Consider the following 19,696-nt stretch of genomic DNA (forward strand, 5'->3'; position numbering starts at 1 on the left):
TGCTCCCCCCTCTTTTTTTTTTTATATTTGGAACATCTAAAGCAATATGAAAAAGATTAATAGAAAAGGATTATTCACCCTCTTACTATGAGATCTAAGGAGCATCAAATGAAATTATGATGTGACAGACTCAAAACAAGCATAAGGAAATACTTCTCCATATAGCACATAGTTAAACTGTGGAAGTCCCTCCTGCAGGATATTGGGATGCCAAAAGCATACTCAGGTTCAAAAGGTTAATGGCTAAATTCATAGAATAAAAATCACTAAAAAATTATTAACCACAAGCACATCATATCTGGTTTAATCAATTCTACAACATCAGAGAGCAAGAATCTGGGTGCATATGCTCTGTTTGCTTCATCCATTTCTACACTCTGGTCATCTGCTGGTGGCCTGTCAGAAACATGATACCAGAAAAACATAAAACCTTACATCTGACCTAATTATGTCTCGTCCAACTTAAGAACACTAAAAATGCTATAAAAATTAATGGGGTAAAGGTTCTTTATTATGACACATATGCTACCTTTCTATATGTACAGGAGGAAGACACTTCAAGAGAAGCATCCTATTCCATCAACACAACTTATTTTTCTTAAAATAATGTCTACTGTAACATTTTATGAAACAGCCCCTTGGAAATAATGTTAACAGACATTCGGATATTCAACACATCTCAATTATATTAAAGAAAACAATGTTCAGAAATCTGTACTAAGTCTCAGATGACTTAGTTACAATCCTATACATACGAGAAAATCTTAAGCAGCATAATCAGTGCTTTAAATTATAGTCTATGTATAGGATGAAAAAATGGACTTGTTTAGACTTCATAAATTGAGTCAAAAGATCAGCCTACACAGCTTTGACACATTGTATTCCTGGTGCTCACTGTGAAGAATCAGTCCAAAATACTGAGTAAAACACTGTGCTAAGCATGGTCCACTCATTAATAGTCTACACAGTCATTAGCTCAATATATTTCATAATTAGAATCCATATTATAACCTGGTAAAAGTACCCTCTTTAGCAAGACTAAAATATAAACCTTTAAGTAGGTGAGGGACTGGTAAGTCTCAAGTCCTGGATTTCTGCGATGTCCTCAGAAAACAGTTTTCACCAAAAATTAACAGGCTTATTTAGAATAGTTTTACAGTAAACTTGAATGCATGTATATCATGTTATGGTACTAGACCTATGTAAAAAACATTAGGAATTATTAAAATAAGGACCTAAGAATTCATTTAGAGCACAGCAATATGTATTAAGTGGATTCCCCCATTCAGCGTCATGATTACTGTCATCTGATCATAACACAAGTGCGACTATCACAGGTGCCATGTCAGCTTCTCTTCAGTGGCTAGGTCTTAATCATAAATCAACTGAATGACTAATTCAACATTGTTAAAGCCCACAAGTAACTGCTTGGAGATATTCCAGCTTTTACATCTTTCAAAAGGTCACTACACCTACTCAAACACACAACACACAACTTTCACAGTGTTTTCTTTTTTTCTTGGATTAAAAAACAACATGTTAGTTCTTAGATGTGTTTTGAACTTAAAATATTCATTAACTCTAAACGAGTGATCCAGTAAAACTAAGACAATCTCAGTTTTCCTCTCTACCCACAATCAAAAAGCATCTTCTCTCCTTTGCTGTTCTAAACACTTTTATAGTTGTAAAAGTCTTTTGAAAACATTTCACTGTTGAGCATTTCCTGCATTAACCTTACTTTTGTTATAGTAAGATTAGGAATCAAGCTCAGAAATAAACTTTTCAAGTTGGATGACTCGTCTAAATGTGGCTTGCATTTCAAACATGACCCTCTACCCCCCAAAATAATAACAAAAATCACAAATTAAGTGTCATCTAACAGTAAAACATATTCTAATCATTTACATCTGCTTCCATCATACAACTGACAAAAGCCTACCGTTAGCATCCTTCATAGAAAACATTTATTCTAGTCTTAAATATAAAAACTATGTTGTATAAACAGAGGATTTAAAGCTGCAGCAGAGTGGCTGAATGGAAGAAAACGGCAATCTTTCTGGTTCTAGTAGATGCCTTTCCCTTATCACACAATGTTTCCCACTCATAAATACATGACAAATACTTCCTCAATCATTTTTTACGAGCAGGGATGCACAGGGGGTAGTCAATGGCTAGCTTGAGGGAAAATAGGAACAGCAGGAGGCAGAAACTGTACTGAAAATGGCTATGTGGTAAATTCTCTTCTGGAACATCATTCAGCTACCCAGGCTTTGATCTTTCAGCTACAATTACACTCACATCCATGAGATCTGGGCATACTTTTTAAAAACTAAATCATTAATTGTAACAGAAACAGTTCAACTATTTCATTATATGACTCTCCTCAGCTCTAACATCTGATTTTTTACAAATTAAAAATTGCAATTTATACAAAGATTTGCTTTCAATTGGGTTTAACTATGTCATCATCACAACTAGTCTCACAAAAAACATGGGGTGACTGGCGACAGCTAAATCACAGACTGGCGTCTCCTAAGTAGTCTGTCTTCCATTAGGGTCTGGGAAATGGTATTTACTGTACAATTAGGGCCGGTGAGCTCTACCTGTAATCATCCAAATACAGGTGTGAGGATCTTTTTTGGACAGGGAAGCCAACTCATCCATTTTCACATAAACTTCCCCATCTGTACTGTTATAGCAAACCTTCAGAAATCTCAACATTTGTGCTTAGAAAAAAATACCACCTGACAGTAAGAGAGCAAATACTGCTCTCCTGATTGTAAAGACTTCCTTGGGTAGAACCACTTTTAAGATTTAAATTGTCATGCACATAAAACATTCAAAGGAGGAACAAATTAATTTTAAATTATATTAAAAGCTTACATTATTACATTGGTTATCAAGTTTATTCACAAGTCTGTTTTGGGCTCAGAGGGTTTGCTATTAAATAGGTTAAATTTCATTGTTTAATACTAACACAAAATGTCTTGGAGTATCAAAAGGACAGTTTTAGTTGCAGTAATTTCACAGAATTTTTTCTAATGATTTATTGGAGTAAACCATCTGACATTAATTATTGTTTTGGCTTCCAGTCTATGAATGTTTATTTTTCAGTTTAAAGCCTTCTCACTCTTTGATATCATATGGAAATGAGAATTTTTAATGGAAAATTGAAACCATGTGCATCTAAGTACTTAATGAAGTACAGGGAGAAACAGAGGGTGTACTTAGGAAAATTCAGATATTCCGCTTTAGATACTTCTGATTTGTTTGGATGAGTTACACACACGTATCTGTTCACAAACACATGTTTATACATCTTCAAAGTAGCTCACAAGTACAGTGTTTAAATATCTGAATATTAAGAAAAGGTTTGTTGTTTGGCTGTGTTTTTTTAAAACTAAATATACTGCTATAGACTTTCCTTCATTGTATACTACTTAATCTGTTCCCTCCTCCATAAACTCCCATGTAGAGTTGCCAATTACATGCTAAATGGTGTAGTACTCAGCAGTGGATTCCCACCATGTGTCTACCCTGTTAGGACTGGATCTTCATCCAGTTCATTGAATGTTTGGTAGACTGATTTTGTAACCATCACGTACTTGAGTCATAATATTAGTATCAGGAATCCTTGACTAAAACCTCCACTCTTCATGGTATTAAAGCCCATCAAAACAGGCCTGTGAAAACTGTAAGCAAGCGGTGCCAAGGAAGCCAGGCACCCAACTACAAACAGGAGACTACTGTTAAAATGTGCAATTTTGGCCACAGTTTGAAAGATTTCTGTGTAGCTCCCATAGCTTTAGTCCTCTGGCATTCAGTTCATTCCTTTGGAATGAAAAGGATGTTGTTCAGACCAGTGTTACATAACATCATAACACTATACATTTATTTAAATAGTACTTCTCAATCAAGTCTGTTTTCCTCAGTGTAAGGAAGGAGAGTATATTCTTTTCTATTCTGCACTTTCATTGGGGGCTTCACCATATGCTATATGCACTCTACTCAAGCACGTTAACGGGAGCGTAACACGTAACAAAAGTGCAGCATTAGTCTTCACCCCTTATTCTACTTAAAATCTTAGGTGACCTTAATGTACAAGAAATTAGTAACTGTTGAAAAATGTGAAACAGAAATATAAATTTAGATATTTAACCTGGACATACTCACCACTTGTTTTTCTTTCTAATGTAGTCTTTTTCAGAGAGGTTAACCAAGTAGATCATCGGTTTTGAAGTAAAAAACAAATGTTTGTTCAAAACATCAATCTAGAAAGGAAAATATAGAAGGGGAATTTAAAAAAACAAGCTATACCACCCTGAGCTCATTTTGTGGCCATTTTCCTCATGGCTTGTTTGAGAAGGCACTATAATTGAAGTGTACTAAACAAATTACTGATAAACACAGAATCAGCTTATAAATTTAACATTCAATACACTATATGAGATCTAAAAAAAAACAAAAACAAAAACAAACCTGTGAAAAAAAGACAGTAATAGGTAGCAAAATTAGAAGTAAAAAATCATAGGATGATATTTACAGCCTACCTCTTTGTCATTCCAATCATGATAGAAGCGGACAGCTTTCTTTTCATCTATTACCCAGGTCTTGATTTTGCACATTACATCCTACACAAGATCATGAAAAAACAAAGTCAAAAACTCAGCTGGATATCGGACCATTCTCTTCCATAAACAAGGCATGTATACATTAAGATTCAAAACGTACACACAAATTAAAATTAGATACCTTTTAAAACTAAATTTTTACTCTCCCAAAAAAGCAGAAATTGCTGCTTTAAAAGTCACTAAAGAGCAGTATCAATTATTAAAGCAATACAAATCCCAGAATTAGGAAGTTAAATACACGATACTCAAGTACCATCTCTTGCCACCACCTAAATCAGCAGACATCACAAAATACATGTAAAAATCAGTACATTTTAGATGGCTTTTCAAACTCAGTAAGACATGACATTTCAGCATCCAGCGGCAGAGACCACGTACAATATAAACGTGCCATTAAGAAAACAGAATGGGTGGGAAAAACACAGCAAATAACTTTTTTTTTTTTTTAAATTGTGAGGAAAAGAAATTGAGCCTATTATTGATGATCCACCCTTCAAGAAATTAATTCAAATGGCCAAAGCCCTTTTTATTCCGCATTAATTTTTCGCCAACACCTTCTCCCTCCCCCCCAAAATGAAACCTGCCAAAGCCTCCATTACACAATGGCAAGAGCCTTGCACTGGTGACCTCCAACCAGCTGCATTCACTTTCAGAACATCTCTCTCGGCAGGAAATCTAAAGGCCTTTTAGTTAGCAAGCTAGTGTGCATTCAGAAGGAGTAACTGCAGGAAGAGCCCAATGTGCTTTGTTTCTCTGGCCTTTCTTCACAGAAAGATTAATCATCTGTGAAATGGAAACGGCAAACAGCAAGTGACACAAACTGAACCCTTCAAGCCTTTCCTCATCAGTTTTGTGGTTGTGAATCTGAAAGCTGCGTGTGGCATGGTTCTCCTTACAGGCAGGTGTTAATAAAAGGCTCTTGGGTCTGAAAGGTCAAACTCTGCTCTTCTAGGACTAGTACATTTTAGAGTCGCCTATTTTTTGTTGTAGATAATTTATGATCATGCTTTAAATAATGCATTTCTTAGGTTATAATTGACACAACTGAGAATTTAGATCTTTGAAATACAAGGAAACATTCCCTAAACCACTGAGCACGCAACATTTTTTTGCACTTAATGCTACATGGTTGAAGTACATTTATAAACAACCACAAATAACATCAGTATTTACTACAGTCTTTTCTAGTCTTGCAGTTGCTTTAGTGAAAAACAAAGAAAAAGCTCTTCTAAATCTTCAGATCCTGATTTGAAACCCTCCAGGAACAGGACTCCCCACAGATTTTAACAAGGAAGGGGTAAGCTAAAACTTTTAATGAAATCTAACATGTTCTGCCTAAGAATAATCACTTACTCTCCTATAACTGAATTTCACTCATAAATGTTTAAAAGTGGCTAATATAACACCATTTCCTACAAGGAGAAGATCAAAGTGCTATATTACAAATGCATTATGATTAAAAAAGCACTGTGCAGCTTTGCTATTAACTGTTCTTTAAACCCTAAAAGGCTTCCCATAGATCTCACTTGGCACTGCATATACAACCTTTGACAAGTAATGTAGACCATTTTTATTCATTGCCTAAAATTGTAGGCAATTATGTGCGTCACACTGGCCACCTGCAAATTCTGAATGCCTGCTCCAGTTGTCAGAGCAAAAAACTAATGTCGGAGGGGATTAATCTAGGGGGAGAGAGTCCTCTTTAATGGCTCCAGCAGGTGAAATGGCCCAGCTGGTTACTATGATGAGTGGCCAGAACAGCTTATGTAGAGACATGCAACAAGATTACACATAAAGAAGAAAACAGTGGTACCATCTTATCTTTAACCCTATGTGCTTTTTGATTTTTTAATTAATCAGTATAATAAGGGATGCAATTCTACTGATAGGTACTTTTCATTTAAGATCTTTATCCTAAGCTTTTGTTGAAATAGATATATAAAAATCAACACAATCTCCAAGACTGCTGTTCAGCAGTGAAGGAATTCCGATTACCCACTATTTTGGGTTTTAAACTAATTCTGTAAGCATCTAGCACATTGCTTTCAGCATTACAGTTTCCCCCTCCCCTCAACAGCAATGCATTATTGCATTTAAATTAGTGTTGATAAAAAAATTGTCAGAAAAAAAACATTATAGCACAAGCTCCCAAGGCTTTAAGCAGCAATGAAATGGTTCAATCTGTAAGGGCAGAACAGAATGTGGAACCTGCAGAAAATCTGAAGCATCAATGCAGCAAACAAAGTTTGTTCTTTCTAAAGCCTATCTAAGCATATAGTTGCCAATCAAAGATTCTCTTTCACATTCACCTGCTACCTACAGAGACACATCTAAACCCATTCTGACACAGACTTAATTTTTCAGAGTTCTCATTTAGGTACCTGTCTTGATACTGTTTGCAACTGTTGTTCGAAAAGAGTAATGACATGGCTAACTTCCGCAGGGAAGGCTGACCGGCAAGGGAATGTGCCGGGATGGATCGACAGCTGTAGACTTACAATTTTGTTTTGGTTTTACAGAGAAGGTGGCAAAGCATTGGAAAACTTTCTTTAGATAAAAGGAAGGAAACCTACAAGCAAATACAGCAGTTAAGTCTGAAGCTGGCAAGGCAAAAAGACACAAAGAAAAAAAATTGGTAATTATTGAGCCAAAGTCAAATTTTCTCTGCTGATCTCTTTGGACAGTCACACCAGAAATGTAAGGTAGACAGTTCAGAAACTAAAAAAAAAAAAAGGACAGATTAACACAGATTCCTCTGCATCAACAATGGTGTACCCTTTAAATAAGATGTAATATAATCCCTTAACAAGAGAACGTTAAATACCAATGACAATATGAGGAAATGCAACTACTTCCACATACTTCTTCTGCACTTAGCTGCCCCAACAGCAAACACACAAGCAGCACATTTTCACATTATATCTCATGAAGCATCATTTTTAGTTTTATTAATTGCTTATGTTTAGGCCTGGTGAAAGAGTATGAACTAACCTTTTTATCTTCACTATCATTTTATCAGTCATTTAAACACATTTAACCATTACTCCAGTTAACTCCAAGAAGCTTAATAACAGCATACAGAGCAATGATCTGGTTTGTTTCATTAAATCTGGCCTCCCCAGTTGCACCCTTCGAGATCAACCTGTCTCCAGCAAAACGATCCACTTCTCCTTGTTTGATCACATTTTGATTCTTGTTCTGTTTTTCAGCTAGCAACATCATAGAAAAGACTATTTTTAAAGCTGCCAAAAAACCCTAACAAAATCCAATTTACTTACAGTTGTCAAGGCATAGAATAAAAACTACCACTGTTTTAAACATCAGTTAATTTCTGACTATGTCCTTGGCACTAAATTTAGCACATGTGAATACGCAGTGTATTTAACCACAGATGATGCCTTAATTTTGATTTATCTCCTGCTCACATTACCACAAAGTAGCAGTCAATCCATAACTGCTAAGCAGGACTTTAACAGTATAAACTATTATAAAGAAATACATTTATACTACATTTAGGAGATGTATCAACACATGCTCTCAAAACACTACTGTGTAGAAAAAAGTGCATACATTAAAAAACTCTCTGGAAGGATGACAGTAATAATGTGTGCCAATGCCAAATTCTTATTACAGCACGAGGAACTAAACTGAAGCTTGGAAAATTCACTTGCCTGCTTGGCATCAGAGAATTGTGAGGTTTTTGTTGTAAATTAGCAGGGCATGTAATTAACTTCCGCAAATTTAATAAAGAAGTAAGTAGTTGTGAGGATTATCACTTCACACTTCAAAGTGCAAGTGAATCCTGCAGGCAGTGCAAAAGTCTCCATTACTACAGAGCGTAGCTGTAAGTGCAGAAAGCTTTTTTTCCCCCCACTGAAGGAGATGTTTCTGGGATGTACAGGGGTGTTTCTCAGCACTTTATCTATTCCCTTCTAAACTTCCAAAGTGTAGTAACTGACCAGGTCCCTGTAAATGATGTCAGTTATTAATTGAAATAAGTAAAATTGAGAGGGGAAGGAGGGAAATCACATTGGGGGGAGAATCACATAAAAGGAACATGTAGAATAAAAACAGGGCCTAGATAATAGTGAAACAGTAAGAATTCAACAAAACCAGATTCCAGTTAGAGAAAAACATGCCCCAAGTAGTCAACAGCCTGGCCTTGAGACAGGTCTGCAAGACACCCGCTATACAGGTGATGCAAAGGAACACTGCCCACAGTTTATCTTGGTTATAGTCTTGAGCACTGGACGGAAAAACAAAGAGTAATTGAAATCACCATATGAATATATTAATGAGCTATTAGCATACTAAAATTCACACCCACAGGCTAGAAGGACCCCTACTACCAACAAGCCCTTTACTCTTTGAGCAGGTGTTGTGAGATTCCCAAGCATTGCCACTCCAAACAGAAGTGAGGAATTAGTCAAGTAATCGAGTGTGCCAGTCATAGAATAATGTCAGAGATAAACTTCTTTCTCACATTTTTGGGTCTAAAAGTAGCACTTGCCTTTCAGGAAACTGAGCTTGCTTTGTGGAATCCCACCCTGCTCCCTTTTCCCTGCAGAACTCGCTCTTAAAGCAAGTATCCCGACTCCATGTGTGGAGTGGCTTCTTGCACACTGGGTGACAGACCCCGCTTTTGGGACAACATAAACACTTCAAAAGCAGGTAAATACATTTTTAGTAAGATGTTTCATTTGTCCAAAATTACATGATTTTCACTGCTCTGCTCCTCAGAAAAGCTATAATGAGTATCTAAAACATTACCCTATAGCTCTTGGTTAGCTCATTTCATACAGCGGTCCAACAGCATAGCCTATCCACAATGAAGGTAGTAGTGTATAATTAACATGTTCAGACTTCCCTAAGGAATCTAGTTTAGTGATGTAAGGTATTTAATTCAAAAAATACTGCATACATTAAACAGAGTCAATATAACCTAACCATTAGGTCTCAGGATGCAACTGCAAATAGAAAATCTAATGAGTGTGGTTTTGGTGGCACTCCAAACAAATTATTTGCATTTTGCTAGCTACCAGCTTTCATCAACAGCCTAAAAAAGACCGCATTAGTGACACAGATTCTGAGAATAGTAAATTACTAACAACACAAATCATGTGTGTAGTGACCAGAACTGCTAGACAGATTTAGTGAAAGCAAACAATGTTGTCCAATAAAATAAATTCAAGTTCATACATTTTCTGGGTGGGGAACAAGGGAAGGTGGATACAGTATTTTCCAGGTAGAGGACTTGCCCCTTTTAAGAGTGACTGAAAAGAACTGAGGGTTGCAAGCAAGTCAAGTAACTAAAAGTCTAATCCAATATTTGAGTATATAATGTCCAAAGTGAATAATTCTACATTTATCTCTGTTGAAATAGTGAAAAACTGGAGAAAAAGAGGTTTGCTTTTATTCTTACTGCATTTCATATATATAAATAACTAATTTAATAGTCCCATACTACAGGGTTTTTACACTAGCATACAGAAATATAATGGCTGAAACTTGAAGCTTGACAAATACAGACTAAGGCTGTTTTATTTCTAAACAGCAAAGGTAAGTAATTCCTGGCACAGTTTATGCAAATCACAGTAATTTCTCTCTAGCTAGAAAATAGTTAAATAGAGGTTGATTTTTTCCACTAAGACATTTTAAGCACAATTGTGAGAATTAAACTGGGATATGCAAGAGATTAAACTAGATAATAAGTAGTATTCCAACTGGCCTTCAAAATAGCTCTGATGGTTTTTCAGATACAGGTATCAGAGTACTGTGCAATTTGTAGTAAAGAGTACTCATAACCAGTTAAACTGTGCTGCTCTGAAAGCCATTATTTGTGTGCACACAAGGCTTGGGGTGTGCCATGCCCACAGTCTTGCCATTTGTTGCTTCCCCTGGGAATCTTTTCAGCTCCCATTAGCATTGCCTCAGCTGTATACTTCTCCTGGAGGTTTTCTGGCCCTTTAACAGGGTGAGGCTGAAGTGAAAAAGTCCTAAATTATTATAACACAAGGTTTAGAACCAGTCGTATTTTTAAAGTACAATTAAGACAAAATTTGCAGTTTAAAAAAAAAAGAGGCAAAATCCATGTTTTTCAATTGTGTTAAGTACTTAAATAAGCTCTTAAGAAGGAGAACAAGACAGGTACTGCATAAACTGGAGTGACAATGAGCTCCTCTGTGGTACAAAACAATGTCTAATCTCTTACAATTCTCTCGTTCACTGACTTTAATAAAAATACAATGGGAGAAGTAATAGATTTAGGACAAGTGTATTATCCTTCTATTCAATACCTTCTAACAGAGCCAGTACAAGTTGTACGTGATGTAAGATTTACTCAAAGCTAGATGCCAATAAACGTTTATAAACCACAGCAAGTACTTTCACCCCAAACATCCTACAAGTTCTCCAAGCAATGTAATTCAAGCCAGTAATCCCCAAATTCTCCTGTGTGGGTCATCCTTGTGGGTTCTAAAGTGTGATACATAACTGTATAGCCACTTGTACCTTCTCAAAGAAAAATGTAGGCAGGAATACAGAAAGCAGTCTATCCACAAGTGATTATTTCAAGCAATCAAAAATTTATAACAGGGAAATTGAAATGAAAAGTAAAATATCTTCCATAGGAATTCAATTGAACTTTTCTTACTGAATTAGTCTACACACACTGATTTCCTAATAAATCCATGTGTGAATGCATTGTTCTAGATGTGAATTAAGCCAGCTGAAAAAGGTGTCTTTTTCAGAATACGACTATTCATACCAGAGTTTTTGGGTGTATGTATATACTATTTAAAAATTACATCATGGCTTGGACGCAGGCAGGCATTATTTATGAAAGTAATTACTTTAAACCACTGTTCAAATCTACACAGGAAAGACCAACCTTGACAGAAAGTATTTAAGCATTGACTTCTTTTTGTCTATCAATAAAACTAAAAGAAACCTAAACACGTATTTACACATTATGTATTTTTAAGTCAGTCTTTACTACCGATTAATTCACAAACATCTGCCATGAATATTTTCCTGTTACATTCAAAACGTTCTCCCAGAATGAACTTTAATTTCCTCTAAATACCACATTAAGCACAGTAAATCGTCCACTAAATATTTTAGGCATAATTATATGCATTAAGAATATAAATATTTTCTCAATTCCCTATGATTTAACATTTAAGTTACAAATTGTAACAGCCATCAGCAGAAAGTATGTCAACAGTGTAAGTATATGCTGTTCCTTTCCTTCTGTCTCCAGTAGAACAAACCAGTCTCTCAAACTCTCCTCACAAAAGGAGATCAAAGAGAAAAAAAAACAACCAGAAACACCAAAACCCAAAAACCCAAAACCCAAACCCTATTCATCACTGTATTTATCAATTCAGAATGTAAGAAAGGTGAAAATTCCCAACTGACATCATCAGTTACAAGAAACAAGAGTTCATCCATCCGTGAGAACTGGCAAGTGCTTGCAGCAGAAGGTCAGCAAATTCTGCGCCATCCCATTCATTGGAATATTGCAGGAAGGAAGGATTTTCACTGTGTTTATATATTGCTAGTGAGAAGAAACTGAATGTACCAGTTATCTGCTGTTTGTGAAGTCTCTCCCACACTGTATCAGTAATTTTAAATTAACGAGAAAACATCTTTCAAGCAGCTACTGTCTTCTCAGGACAGGACCGAGACATCAAATGGAAGGAAGGAGAAGGATTTAAAGCTACTTCAAACATCATGAAGATGTTGCTTTACTCCTCACAGCATGTTACCACCAACAGATATTTATACTCTATACCTGTGGTTATTGTATCAATTATTAGTTCATCACTCATCACAGCAACAAAACAAAGCTGGATGCCTTTCTCCAAGTTAAATATACACTAAATGGTTCTTCTGCCCTTATATTAAAAAGGACTCTCTGACTGTTCTCACAATTGCAGTTACTTTTGCTCTTACAAAATGTACTTGATTTGAAAAACTAGTTTGTTTTTTTTTAATTGACAGACTTTAACAATGGAATCTACATATCTCATAGGACTTAAAAGAGCACCCCTTTCAACTGAAAACTGGAAGTTCAAATGCAGTGAACATTGATCCTGACCTACTGTAAAAGCTGCCTTTCAACTGCAAGTTGGAAGCTCAGACACTGCAGACATTGATACTGATCTAAAGATTTTGTCTTCATATCACTAACATCAATAATGTGCATAAACTCAACTGTAAATAATATTCTCATGGTCAGACACATAAATCACAATACCATTACCTCTACGAATTATTCTGTGCTGGAATTCAAGAGTCAGTGCACTAAAAAAGGGCTGAAGGAATTACTATCTATTGCAGAAGGTCAGTCTCTAAGGGCTAGAATTGAATCAGGTGGGAAGAATCCTGCAATAATGTTCACTTAACTATATTACACTGTATTAATTTGAAGACTTCTGTCTCCAGGTTTGAAAATGCCATAAATATATATATATATAGTTTTTTAAACAAGTTTTAAAATTTTGTACAGGCTGATCTATAAATTCGTTCATATTTGAATTTTACTTTGAGATCTCCTGCTACCCAAAATGACAGACAAATAAGTTAATAATAAAGTTTAACTCAATATCTTTCTCCTGTCTCAGCAGATAGCTGCACCATACAGATTTGAAATATAAATAACAGGGGTTTTTTTGTTCTATAATAACTCTTTAGAAGGTTATAGCCAAAATAATATTTTAAGGCATACTGAGTCTGAAAGAGTAGTAACCTTAGTAAATACAGACACTCATTTCTAAGGCAGCAGTGAGAGCACAATTGAAACAGACAAAAATATACGTGTAAAGGAAGATATACCAAGCCTATGTCAACATTACACATTGCAGATCTTGTACCATATCATGTCATTGATTTTTAAGTAGAACTTGAAAATTATTTCAGTGATGGCTCCTTAACAGCAGTTGGCTATTTTATTTCTGCTGATAAGGGACTGGAAAATCAATTCACCAACAGTTAACACTGTATTCAACTGCAAAGCCAGGTCACTGCAAAAAGGGGAATTTACCAACTGTATGCAATGTGGGCTTACACGAAGGAAAAATTACAATTAACAAGATAGAATAGAGATGCAAGGATGTGGGCAACCTCACATCTCACATTTAAGAACTGTTGACTGATACAGAGAGACAATTTTCTTTTTTTCTCCTAAATCTTTTGGAGATTTCTGACTATCAAATCACAATTGTGCAGGCTTATAGATAAAGAGAATCCTCTAAAGCAAACAATTCATATTTATTAAATTAGAAGAATGACTTCTACTTGCAATTAGGTTCCATGAAAACAGTGAAATCCCCTCTGATGCCAACGATAAGTCTACGCAGGTCACACAGAGATAATAGCTTCTCTGAAATCAGCAACTTCTTAGTTTTTATTTCAAGTTATCCATTATATTCAGTAAACTACCAAAGGAAAAACATGCTTGACTCCAATCAATATTATTTCCTTTCTTTGCTCACCTTACGTACTGTTCTTCCTCAATAGATCTCAAAGTGTTCCCAGAAAAAGTGGAAAGAAACAAAAAATGCAATTCAAGTGCTCGATGTTTTTGTTCAGCCCAGGACAGCAAGCCAGTGAAGGGTTTGAAAGCGAAACAGGTAAAAGAGATCACAGTATCTTTATCTGAATGAACCACACAACTTTCACAACTCTCAAGTACAACAAACTCTTTCTCAAATGTCTTTTCCAAAGACATGGGAAAAGGAAAGCAAAGAAAAAGAAACTAAAAATTTAACACTGCACCTTAGTTTTTTCCCTTGTAACCTCCTAGTTTTCCTGAAAAGGAAAATGGCTGAGTACATTCAGAGCACAGACAAGAGACCTGTGGCACACCTCTGCTACAGAAAGAACAGGGTATTAGCAATGGCTGTGTAATATACTGGCAAATAACTTTTACAGGCAAATCCTGAGAGGTTCTCTCCCAGCCTCTCCCTTCTTTGAAGGCAACCTGTTTGAAAAACAGTATTTATTCCAGTCTACACTTTCTCAGTGATTTTTCTGCCCTAGAGAGAGGAAGCCTTGAACAGTAGCTGCAAGCAGCACAGAAACATTACAGACTGTGATGGACAGGGCACACTCTGTGCCAAACAAGCTACCTGCAACACTCAACAGATAACAGATGTGCAGAATTATCCAACAGCCAAAACACACTCCTAACATTTGGCTACTACTTTAGGGAGGCACAATCTTTAACTTTTTTTCCACCAGTCCTGTCTGGTTTCTCTCCCAGACCCCTAAGTCACTTACCACACAGGTAATAATGTGATATATGCTGCATATTTGCAACCATAAGGCCTCCTAAACAACATGAAATGTTAAAGAAAATATGGCAAAGCAAACCGTGCTTCACACAACCTACTGGCTGAACATTCCATCTAGTGGCTGGAAAAGCCCAAGAATTGCTGTTACAATTTTAAAACTACACTAATCTATTTGTAGAAGCTGCATAACCAGGCCTAAGGATTGATTTACTAGGAAAAGAAAAGTAGAGCTTTCTAAGTAGAGCTTTCACAACTCTTTATAATTAAAAAAAAAAAGTCCATTTTACTAAGGTCTACTGTCTACCTTACAATTCCAGAATACAAGTCACAAAGGAAGACAAGCAAGGACCAATACCAACAGGAGTCAAAGATGTGACAAAGCACTTCCCTGAAGAGATTCCCTACTGACTGTAGCTCCTACATGCAGCCTTTGTCTCATGAGAACTATTAATTTGTGCCTCTCCCCTCTGTTCAGCCACCCCTTCCATGAAACAAATGAATTTAATGCCTTTGAAACCTCTATTGTTTCTGACAAACTCAGCTGAGACTAGTCAAGTGTAACAGCTGTTGCTGAGAACACAACTGGTGGAGCAATACAAGAACCTGGTGTTCTCTGTGCATGTGCTAAAAGAAAGGATAAAAAACCCAAGGAAGTTCGAAACACAAGATGACAAATTCATTTTGACGGGTGAACTACAGATGAAGATTGAGGGAACATGCAAAGATAAAGATAAGAAACTGAAGCTGGGTAAAGACAGATTAATGCAGATTCTGAAGTTTTCTATTATTCATTTAACTTGCATTTCTAGATGAGTTTATTTACTGTCTCCCTTGACATGCGAGTAATCTGACATCTTCTGTTTTCAAACAGTATCAACTTCCTGTAGTTACAAAGTGAGTAAGAGCAGCTCTGTATACAAGATCAACTACCTACCACCCATTACAGCATGACTATTAAGATCTTTATTTAAATCACACTTCAGTTATGTCTCTTTGCAAACACAAGAAAGTGCTCCCTTCTTCCTTAAAACAGGGAGAACACAGACTGTGTTAAAAACCCCACAAAGCAGCCAGACATGTACGTTCAAAAACTGGGCAAGAATGTCTCTATCATAAGGAAAGCCATTTCCAAAGATGGGCACAGAAGAAAGCAAGTGAGAAGAGGTCAGGACTGGGGCAAAACAGCATCACAACACTCCCCATTTCATCATCTCATGCCAATGTAAAACTTAGCCTTTAGGCTGAACTTTGAATTCACTATGGATAGGATTTTTGCTTGCCCCTTTTCTTAAGCTTAATTAAAGGTGAAAGTGGACAGTATTTGAAACTGTAGGCATAAGCTGCAATGTTCCTCTAAGCACATGCAATCATTTGTAAAAGATAAAATCACTGCCCAGCTGTACCTAGGGCTGGGTTGGTACATGTTAAATAAGGCCTTAAATGAAGACTACTTGCTTCTCTCTCTCTCTCTCAGGGTTTATGTGAAAAACCTTCAAAACACCCAACAGAGATTGGCTTAGATGAACTGGGGAATAAATACTTTCAAAGCCAGATGAAGTCTACCTCTTTACCAACAGAAGCTACCAAAGAAGTGCTTTTTAACAACACATCATAAAGATGAACATTTTGGAGAGGGTTGTTCACTTTCATTTTCTATTAACTTCCAAATACGAGGTAGGGCCAGCTAATATCATTGCATTTCAATGCTGATAAAACACCAGCACTGGTATGACAATGTTTTTCTTATAACCTACTATCTAAAAAGCCATGGAAGAAAACAGTATTTTTTACTACTTAATTGCTAAGTATAAATAGTCTGTTTCCACATTGATACACTGCTGTAATAATTAAGAGAATGCACTTTATATACCACCTGAAATATTTATAGAATATTAGATAAAAGAAAAATTAATAACCAGACTACTGGCAAAGTCTAGCAGACTCATAAATCAAGTGGCAATAAAATAATGATTAACAAAAATATACTCTAAAGTTGATTAATTATTACATGTTTCTAATTTACAAAGACACACCACTCATTTAAGCAGCCTTCCACAACATTCTAAAATCAATTTCAACTAACAATCTTTATTTAACATGCACTAAAAAGACACGAAGTGCAACAACACCAACAAAATATATTCACTTGGTGGACACAGGAATTCTAGTATCTAGAAATTTTTCAACTCAGAATAATAATTACTTTTAAATAGACATAAAAATACTAATGTTTTCTATTATCTGTATGGGAGGTCAATGAGGGAACTCAATAATACAAACATTTCAGTTCAATACAGAGCACCTGACCTACTTTTATAGGTCATATACTTACATATTCAGGCTTTAACTTCTTGTCTCCTCCTCTTACAGCTACTTTTTCAAGCTTGTCTATACTCTGCATGATCAGTTCCTCATCTTTAAGTCTAAGTTCCTCATGTATTATTTCAATGTCACGGACAGGATCTACACTTCCTTCAACATGAGTGATATCATCATCTTCAAATGCTCCTAAAACAAAAGAACACAAATTACATATTAAACTAAAAAGACAAGAATGTATATCTACAACATCCTATTAGGAGTCACGGCAGTTTGAGATTAAATACTGAAGTCAGGAGGTCTGTCATACTGCCCATACACAAGCATCACCTCCAGTATTTTATATCATACTGTTTTAGTCTGTTAATTTAAGTATCAACTTCAGAATTCAAAGCTTTACACAGAACCATTCAAAGTGCAGTGCTTTGCATTTCAGGAGAGCACTTAACACATCTTTAAGAGTTTCTTCTAAATAGGAGTAGGCTAAAGCACTTTTCTGAAAAAAGGTACCACTGCATTTAACAGCATTTAACCTAACAGTAGCAAACACAGTAGCTAAATTGAACATCACAAAACATTTTAATACACACAGTAATGAATAAAAGACTCATGGAAAGAAAACCATACAAATCACCCTGGCAGCCCTCACTGCCTGACCAATTTTATCCATTAAGAAAAAAAGTTGTTCTAGACAAAGAACGCTAAAGTTCTGAACGACTCTTACTGTTTCCAAGGGAAACAGGGCTTAGAAAAAAAGGCCTGAAATCATCTGGCAGACCTCGTCCCTGTTTCAATCTACTTTATCACTGTGGTTCTGACGGTGATTAGATAATGAACCACTCAGACACACAATTTACACAGCAGCTAATTTCATCGGCCTGATTTGAGGGTATGGTTTTTAGGGGGCCATCAAAGAAGCAGATGAAGGTGCATTTGTCATATATGAGTGACAACCATTCACACTATCTGAACGAAATGGTGCTGGCCCTTATTAGAAACACATGCTATTATCACATATTTAAAGTGCAGTTGAAGCCATAATTTCAAATTGCCAACTGGAAACATAAGGGTAAAACAACCAGATATTACTGAAGCATGTGTGCTGACTTCATGCCCTTCTGAAGGCAATCTGGCAAAATAATTCAACTAGGATTTAAATTATCAGATAAGCTGTATCACAAAAAAACCCACTCACAAAAAAATCAATACATATTTTCAAAATAAAAATATTATAAAATTAAACCAGTTTAGTACTTATTCCTGGATCAATTTTCAGAGTATTTGCATGCTTATTCTGGAATATTAAGGATATGCCTGAGAAACCAACCATGAAAATAATTTTATTTTCATGTTTCCAAAAATGAAGATCAACTGCTTTTTTCACATGGGAAAACAAATCCAAGGCTTGTACTAAACACAGGAAACAGGGTAAACTACAAACAGTTTCTTAACTGATAGGACAAAGTTGGGGCTCTTTATTGTCATGAACATCTTAAACTTCATGTTGTCTTTTAGCAATAAAGATTTTACACAAAAACACATGGCACACAGGCTTAAAATGATGTTGTCAGCCAACTTCAAAGTAATTTTCACATAAACTTATGGAAAGTCTTCAAAACAGTGGTTACTACAAGTTCCTTCCTCTCCCACCAACAAGCTCCTTTGACACAAGAGAAATCACCTCAGCAATAGATCCAACCAATGCTGATGCTGGCCATGATGGGAGAAGAGGCTGCTCTGCCAAACAGAAACTCACTAAACTAACCCTAGCAACCCCAGGCAATTATTAAGGAAGAGATACTGTAGCCTCTGCCTTTCATAAATCCCTGTCTGCACCCCTGACTTAAGGTACACCAGTTGGTTGGATGAACAGATACTACAGATCTTAATTTTACAGCTCTGTTCTGATTTACAAGAAACTTACTGGATAAAAAAAAGGGGGGGGGAGGAGTATAATAGGAAGATGTCATCATACAGCTCAAAGATAAGTCTACCTGCCCAGCCTTCTCAATTACTACTATTTATGCAGCTAAACCAATAAAAAGGTTCTCTTTCTTCCTTGTTTTAATAAAAAAGTGTCCATTACCACCTAAATAATACATTCTCAAATTGTTTACATCTTCCTTCTGCATTTGGTGTCCATGGGTTTAAAAGGCACTGTTAAAACCAGGAGAAAAGCTCCATGACTATAAAGATCTCACATTTAGAACCTAAAAATATAAACAGTTTATTATGGTCTTAAGCAAATGGAAAAAGCAAATGTAAGGTGAATTAGTCAGTAACAAAACCCGGCTTATATACTAGTTATATTTTTCCATTTTCTTCAATAACAGTAAAATACTTTACCAGCAACTATCTTAATCCCTTCATATCTTCCCATTCCTTTAAAAAATAAATAAAACAAAAAAAACCAAGCTCTTTATTCCTCCAAAATTAATTATTGCAGTG

At 35.9% G+C, this 19,696-nt stretch overlaps 1 protein-coding gene across 1 annotated transcript in view; it reads right to left on the minus strand.

The window, feature by feature from the left end:
* OLA1 (Obg-like ATPase 1) overlaps window positions 1–19,696 on the minus strand; it is a 97,986-nt gene that overhangs the window by 34,674 nt on the left and 43,616 nt on the right. The window contains exons 4-6 of the mRNA XM_009996159.1: window positions 17,262–17,437; window positions 4,551–4,631; window positions 4,174–4,271 (exon numbers count right to left, since the gene is read on the minus strand). Of these exons, the coding sequence (XP_009994461.1) occupies window positions 4,174–4,271; window positions 4,551–4,631; window positions 17,262–17,437 (355 nt within the window). The remainder of the gene's footprint in view (window positions 1–4,173; window positions 4,272–4,550; window positions 4,632–17,261; window positions 17,438–19,696) is intronic.

This window comes from Chaetura pelagica, unplaced genomic scaffold (genome assembly GCF_000747805.2).
Source record: "Chaetura pelagica isolate M959 unplaced genomic scaffold, ChaPel_1.0 scaffold3, whole genome shotgun sequence".
In the NCBI taxonomy this organism is placed as follows: Eukaryota; Metazoa; Chordata; class Aves; order Apodiformes; family Apodidae; genus Chaetura; species Chaetura pelagica.